Source organism: Oxyura jamaicensis, unplaced genomic scaffold, assembly GCF_011077185.1.
Source record: "Oxyura jamaicensis isolate SHBP4307 breed ruddy duck unplaced genomic scaffold, BPBGC_Ojam_1.0 oxyUn_random_OJ71886, whole genome shotgun sequence".
NCBI lineage: Eukaryota > Metazoa > Chordata > Aves > Anseriformes > Anatidae > Oxyura > Oxyura jamaicensis.
The window spans coordinates 66,397-74,028 of NW_023310740.1; the positions used below are offsets into that span (position 1 = coordinate 66,397).

Genomic DNA, 7,632 nt, shown 5'->3' on the forward strand with positions numbered 1-7,632 from the left:
GGTTTGGATGTTTTGCTTCCATTGTTTTTTCCTATGTGCAGATCTTCAGGGCTGTGCTGAGGATGCCCTCTGAGCGAGGACGGCACAAAGCCTTCTCCACATGCCTCCCTCACCTGGCTGTGGCTTCCCTGTTTATCAGCATGGCCATATTTGCCTACCTGAAGCCCCAAACCATCTCCTCCCCAACCCTGGACATGGCAGTTGCAATTCTGTATTCAGCAGTTACCCCAGCAGTGACCCCCTCATCTACAGCATAAGGATTGAAGCACTAATGGATGCTATTTTGAAAGTGCTTTTAATTATATTTTTCAGGCATCATAAAGTTCCCATATCTCTCCACAGGTGACTCCCAATATATCCCATTCCAGGCTTGTGCTTCATTCTTTTCCATTATTATATTTTTTCTTGTTTCCATATTTCATTATTTTTAACTGTTTGTTCTTCTGTTGCTCCCCCCCACCCCCCCCCCATAAAGAGAAAAGATAAATAGGAAGGAGATCACTCCTTCCACTGCTATTGAGGAATGAACATGTCTCAGCAGAAGTTTATATAAAAGTCTGTCTCAAAGTGTGTAGCAGTGTGGACTGTCTCATAGCATTGTAATTGCTTTCTCTATATAATAAATCAGATTTTTTCACTTCCTGAAGGCTGGGCTTTTCTTTTAAACCTCAGCAGAGGTGACATCAACCAAAGGGAAAGTACAGAATCCCAGGTGGGAGCTGGAATTGGAAATGTGTCTGGCTCCTTCCTCCTGCTGGGATCTGTGTCCACACTGGAGGAACAACCAGCACTGTCACCAGTGCCCAGACCCTGCAGACCCTGGAGCAGGGCTGTCTGTGAGCACCTGCGTGAGATGTGGCCAGGGCTCATCTGGTGCCTGGCACTGGGGGAAGCAGCCAGACCAGGAGGGCTGTGGGGGGACAAGGCACCAAGCTCTGCTGTGGGGGCTATGCCAGGGGAATGTTTCCCCAGCCCTGATGCCCTCTGCCCCAAGCAGTGCCTACACAGAGGGGCTGTGGGGCTGTGAGTGGGGCAGTGATGCTGGGCCAGCCCAGAGACAGGCCTGTGGACAGTAGCCACGGCACTGCAGCAAGTTCTCACACGACCACCACCCCCAAATTACTGCCAGGCTCCAGGCCCCAGGCAGACTGGCCTCTCCTCTCAGTCACAGTGATGGTTGCAGGGACCAAGAGACACCTGGGGCAGGATGTGAGGGTGGGCAGCACCAGCCCCAGTGTTCCTGGAAGCCCCTCTGCATCCAGAGCAGCTCCCAAAGGTCAGGGCAGGACTCAGGGCTGCCCACAGGGCTGAGCATCAGTGCCTGGCACCACAGCTCACAGTGCCTCCTGTCCTGTGTTCTGAGCTCTCTCAGGAGCACAGCTGGGTATGTTATTCCTTGCCTAGATGTGGAAAGAAGCTGCAGGGGGCAGAGCCCCTAGCTCTGACCCTGGCCCCACGTCAGCTCACATTTTTTGCACTGTCCCTCTATTCTAGGTGTTGGGTTTCTTTATGTCCTCTGATCTCATGCAATGTGTCTTCTTTTGGAGCAAGCCCCCACAGCCTGCCTGCACAATCCCAGGTGAGGCAGCACTTCAAGAGCAGGCTGTGATTGTCCTTGGTCTCAGTAGGTGTGATGATCTGGCTGGGGCACAAGGAGGGGCAGAATAGACAACAGATAACAAAGAGAGAAAAAAAAAAAAAAAAAAAAAAAAAAAAAAAAAAAGAGAAATTTCAAAAGAGGTTAAGGAAAAAAAAAATCACATCTGATTATGGGATGTGAACTGACCAATATGATCTAGCTGCCAACTTATCCCAGCTGAGGGCAGGCGAAGGTACAGACCTCCAAAGGTTCCTTCCAATTCATAATCCTCAAGGAAGAAGGAGCTGCTCAGTGGAGTCAGGACCTGGGAACACTGCTGTGGGTTGAGACAGTGGCTGTTTTTGTAATCTCTGTTCATCAGGGTTACCTAGTGAGTGAAGTCATCCTAAAAGCAAGCTCTGTTCCATGGGTACCAAGGCTCAGACTGGTTTGAGGTACCACAGCAAAGTTCTCAGAAACACTGTCAGGTATCAGAGAACTACAGAAAGTTTGAGGTTGGAAGCGAGCTCTGGAGATTGCCTGGGCAACCCCATTGCTCAAGCAGGGCCAGCTTGAGCAGGTTGTCCAGGACCATGTCCATGTCCAGATAGGTTCTGAATATCTCCAGGTATGTTGGCTCCACAACTTTTCTGAGCAATCTGTGCCACTCATCAACCAACTTCACAGTACAGAAGTGCTTTCCTGTGTTCAAGAGGTTTTACCAATGTTTTCATTTGGTGCCCATTGCCTCGTGTCTTGTCACCAAGCACCACAGAAAAGAGTCAGGTTGCCTTGTCTTAATTCCTCCCATCAGGTCACCTGGAATATTGTGTCCAATTATGGGCTCCCCAGTACAAGAGGGACATGGAACTGCTGGAGCTAGTCCGGAGGAGGTCTACAAAGAGAATGAGGGGAGAGGAGCACCTGTCATACGAGGACAGGCTGAGAGAGGTGAGTCTGTTTGGCCTGGAAAAGAGAAGTCTGAGGGGAGACCTCATCAATATGTATAAATATCTGAGGGGAGGGTGTTGAGAGGATGGAACCAGATGTTTTCAGTTGCGCCCAGCAACAGGATGAGAGGCAATGGGCACAAACTGAAGCTCGGGAAGTTCTGGCTGAATATGAGAGTGCATTACTGTACTGTGAGGGTGACAGAGCACTGGAACAGGTTGCACAGAGAGCTTGTGGAGTCTCCTTCGCTGGAGGTATTCGAAATCCACCTGGATCCCATCCTGCTCAAGGTGATCCTACTGAACACTCCATCTCTCTCAGCCTCTCCCCATCTGAAGATGCTCCAGTCCCTTAATGATCTTTTTGGCTTCTGCTGGACTTACTGCACTACCTCCAGGTCTTTCTTGCATAGGGGAGCCCAGAACTGGACACTGCACACTAGGTTTACTCTCAGAAGAGCTGACTAGAGAGGAAAGACCAACTCCCTGAATGTACTGGCCAGGCTCGTAATAATGAAACTCAGGGTGATGGTGGCCTTCTCTGATGTAATTCCACATGGCTGGCACCTGTTCATCTTGTTGACCACCAGAAAACACAGGTCCTTCTCTACCAAGCTGAATTCTAGGTGGTTTGCCCCAAGCAATGTCTTGGTGCATACTGTTATTCATGCAGGAGCATTTCACTTTGTTGAATTTCATGTGGTTCACCTTTGTCCAGTTCTCCAGCCTGCCGAGGTCCCTCAGAATGAAGGCATAACCATCTTGTGTGTTGGCCACTGCTCTCAGATTGAGATCATCTGCCAACTTGCTGAGAGTACACTTTGCCCCATTGTACACATCAATAAACTTGTTAACTAATATTGGTCCAGTATTGACTCCCTGTTTGCACAGTAGTGAACGACCTCCAGCTGGAGTGTGTATATCTGATCACAACCCTCTGAACCCAGATATTTAGCAAAATTCCAGTCCATATCATCCACACAGGATCAAAAAATTAAAGAATGGATGGAGTTTGAATGGACAGGATAGGACCCAATATTGCCCCCACAGTGTCCTGCTTGTGACTGACCTCCAACTAGACTGTGTGCCACAGGACTATGAGCCCAGCTGTGTAGGAACTTTCCATTCCACCTCACTGCCTCCTCATTCTGTCTAGACTTCATCAGCTTCTCTACCAGGATCTTATGGGAGACATGAAAAGCCTTTCTGAAGACAAGGCAGACTGCATCCCCTGCTCTCCCATTTACCAAGGCAGTCTTTTCATTGGGGTCCTGGTTTCAGTTAGGACAGTTATTTTTCCTCCTAGTAGCTGGTAGGGTGCTATGTTTTGGATTAGGATGAGAAGAGTGCTGATAACATGCTGATGTTTTAATTGCTGCAGAGCACTGCTTATACTAAGCCAAGGACTTTTCAGCTTCTCGCTCTGTCCTTCCAGCAGGCAGGCTGGGGGTGCAGCAAGAGCTGGGAGGGGACAGACCCAGAACAGCTGACCCAAACTGGCCAAAGGGGTATTCGATACCATCTGGCATAATGCTGAAAAATATATAGGGGTGGCCAGCTGGGGTGGGGGGGGGGGCGGGGGGGGACAGCTGCTTGGTGATAGGCTAGGCATTGGTCAGCAGGTGGTGAGCAATTGCATTGTGCATCACTTGTTTTGTACATATTATTATTATTATTTTATTTTTTATATCCTAATAAACTGTCTCTACCTCAACCCACAGGTTTCAGTTTTTTCTCATTTCTTTCCCCCATCCCAGAGAGGGAGGGGGGTGGTGAGCGAACGGCTGTGTGGTGTTTGGCTGCTGGCCGGGTTAAACCACAACAGCTACGTAAGAGTCAACTCTGTCCTTCTGTTAGACACATATTTATAGAGCCTCAAGAGCAAACAGAGCAGTGTCGATCCTCAGCAGTAGGATGAAAAAGAGATATTGCTCTAAGAGCATACTAAATGCAAATGATACCAAAGATAAGAATAACAATAATGATAATGAAAGAGGAACCAGGCCTGAGGGGAGGTACCAAGTTAAGTCATTTCTGGAAAAAGAGGGGAAATTTCTCACTGTTCAAAAACATCCATGAAATCACTTTGCTAACAGCCCACTTGAGCTCCCTGTTTCTCATGCTGTAGATGAGGGGGTTCAATGTTGGAGGCATCACTGAGTACAGAACTGCCACCACCAGGTTCAGGGATGGGGAGGAGATGGAAGGGGGCTTCAGGTAAGCAAAAAAGCCAGTACTGATAAACAAGGAGACCACAAACAGGTGAGGGAGGCACATGGAGAAGGCTTTGTGCCGGCCCTGTTCGGAGGGCATCATCAGCACAGCCCTGAAAATCTGCACATAGGAAAAAACAATGAAAATAAAACAGCCAGATGCTAAACAGACACCAGTCACAACTACCCAAAAACTCTTCAGGTAGGAGTGTGCACAGGATATCTTCAGGATCTGTGGGATTTCACAGAAGAACTGGTCCACAGCACTGCCTTGGCAGAGGGGCAGGGAAAATGTGTTGGCAGTGTGCAGCAGAGCATAGAGAACCCCACTGCCCCAGGCAGCTGCTGCCATCTGGGCACATGCTCTGCTGCCCAGGAGGGTCCCGTAGTGCAGGGGCTTGCAGATGGCAACATAGCGGTCGTAGGACATGACAGTGAGAATAAAATACTCTGCTGACATCAGAAAGGGGAAAAGAAAGACTTGGGCAGCACATCCAGCATAGGAGATGGCCCTGGTGTCCCAGAGAGAATTGGCCATGGCTTTGGGGAGAGTGGTGGAGATGCAGCCCGTGTCGAGGAGGGCAAGGTTGAGGAGGAAGAAGTACATGGGGGTGTGGAGGCGGTGGTCGCAGGCTACAGCGGTGATGATGAGGCCATTGCCCAGGAGGGCAGCCAGGTAGATTCCCAGGAAGAGCCCGAAGTGCAGGAGCTGCAGCTGCCGGGTGTCTGCAAATGCCAGCAGGAGGAACTCGGTGATGGAGCTGCTGTTGGACATGTGCTGCCTCTTGGCCTTTGGGCCTGTTCAAAGACAAAATGACACAGAGTACTTAGGGCAGACTTCTCTGAGCAAATCTGTCTTTTCAGCAACACTCTTTCTTTCTCACCCATCTCCACAAACCCATTCTCAGCAGCAGTTGCATTTTCCTCTCTGGCTGGAGCTCTGCTTTGTGCTGGCTGAGTGCTGTTTTGAGCAGCAGCCTCTGCCCATGAGGTCTCTAGGACTCAGCCCTACTGTGCAGCAGTGGGTACCTCTGAAAGCCGGTGACCCATTCTGAAACCCACAGTTTGGTTCAGATGCTGTGCACCTATAATACAGAAGGGCTGTTCAACATCCTCCAGCAGGATAACCCCAGGGACAATGTTGGATGTCCTTAAACCAGAGTGACCTGAACTGAGCCAGCTCATTGCACCGCCAGAGCCAGACCAATGCACCGCAGTGACAAGAACAATTTTGGCTAGAACAGCTTGGGCACTTTGCTCCCAGTGACAAACCTCCAGAGCAGGACTCATTATTCTGGTATTTGAGATCTGGCTTTAATTCCACTGCCCAGAGAGTCTGAGGAGAATAGTAAGGGCAGGATGGATGGGAGGGGAAACACAAAGAAATGCCCCAGTGCTTCTGCTAAGGAAGGCAAGAATGAGAGTGAGAGCTGGGCATTTGGGGTGACCTCTTTTTCTGAAGGTTGGGCAGCCAGGGGGCTAACAGTTACAGACCCCATGGTTGTGGGGGTAAAGGCTTTCCTGGATGGGAGAGCAGACCACGCAGCTGCTCAGGGGAAGGCATCTGCAGTGCAGGAATGGCACTGAGGTGCCCAAATCTCCCTGCCACAGAGTTTCTGGGAGCAAATACTTTTCACTCCCTGCCCATGGCTCTGCTGCCTGCAGCTGTCCCTGCCTGCAGCTGGGTCTCTGTCCCCACACCTCCTGCCTGCAGGTCACAGCCCCCATCCCACCCGCTGGGTGCTCAGCTCTGCCCTGCAGACACCTCCTAGCATTAGGACTCTGCCCAGGGGCAACTGGCTGGGGACATGTCCTAGAGACCAGGTCACACAGACCCTGCTGACACTGGACGTGTGGTGGTGGAGCTTTCTATGGGCTGAGGGGCAGGAAAGGGACTTGCTGGGATCCTTGTAAACCTCCTTGTGAGGGTTTAGCAGTCTCAGCCTCTTCTTGGAAATAATAGCACCTATTTCTATCCCCACTGAGACAAAGAGAAGAAAGCTGAAAGCAGAGACTCAGGAATACCAAACCGGAATTAGGTAAAGTCATGCTTGTCTCTGCTCTTGCAGGATAAACCCTGGTTGTGCTGTGGATCTGTGAGCAGGCTGCCCCAGGCAGCAGTCTCCTGCCAGCAGCAGGACCCTGCCCTTCCACCCGCAGCTTCTCCCCGCAGCACCCTTGGCAGCTCCCCGGGCAGGCTGAGTGCTGAGCCTGGCAGGCAGAAGAGGCCCTGCCCCAGCACACAGCCGCTGGGGCACAGCAGGGACCCTGCTCTGCACCACAGCCCTGGCCACCCCTGCCTGCATCCCCGGCTTCTCCTTCCTCCAGGATCTGGGGCTGCACTGCCCTCCAGCCAGAAACTTACCGGGGTCAGGGCTGGGCAGTGTTGTTCCCCAGTGAGCTCTGTGCATCCTGCCACTTCTGCCTGCCTTTAACCACTGTGTCTGTGCAGGCAGTGCCCCCAGCCCTGCTGTGCTGTGCAGAGCTGCTCCTGGGCAGAGCTGTGTCTCTGCAGCACTGCCCGCTTGCCAGGAGCTCCCCTTGGGCCCAGGAGCGCGGCCCAGCTCAGCAGCAGAGGCCCAGACCAAGGCCTCCCTTGCTCTGCCCCCCACCAGGCTCCCTGCCCATGGCCCTGGGGCTGCAGGGGAACCTACTGGGAAACAGCCTGAAGGAATCCCTGGGGTTCCCTCCCTCCCCTGGGCACACACACTTCTTCACAACAGGGTCATTTCTCTTAGCACAAAAACAATTATCTGTAACAATCACCTCTTCTCACCCCAGTTGATGATGGGACACCCAGACACAATCATAGAAATAACTCCTTTAACCCCCTGCTTAGGGAAGGGATTCAGCAGCGTCAGTTAAGGCATCTCATGATAGATTTTAGTCC

At 51.4% G+C, this 7,632-nt stretch overlaps 1 protein-coding gene across 1 annotated transcript; it reads right to left on the reverse strand.

Annotated features, from left to right (window-relative positions):
* Positions 1–4,371: 4,371 nt before the first annotated feature.
* LOC118159736 (olfactory receptor 14C36-like) lies at positions 4,372–5,517 on the reverse strand. Its single transcript, XM_035314307.1, has one exon. It carries the CDS (start codon positions 5,515–5,517, stop codon positions 4,558–4,560), a length of 960 nt encoding a protein of 319 aa, XP_035170198.1. The 3' UTR covers positions 4,372–4,557.
* Between the last annotated feature and the right edge of the window lie 2,115 nt (positions 5,518–7,632).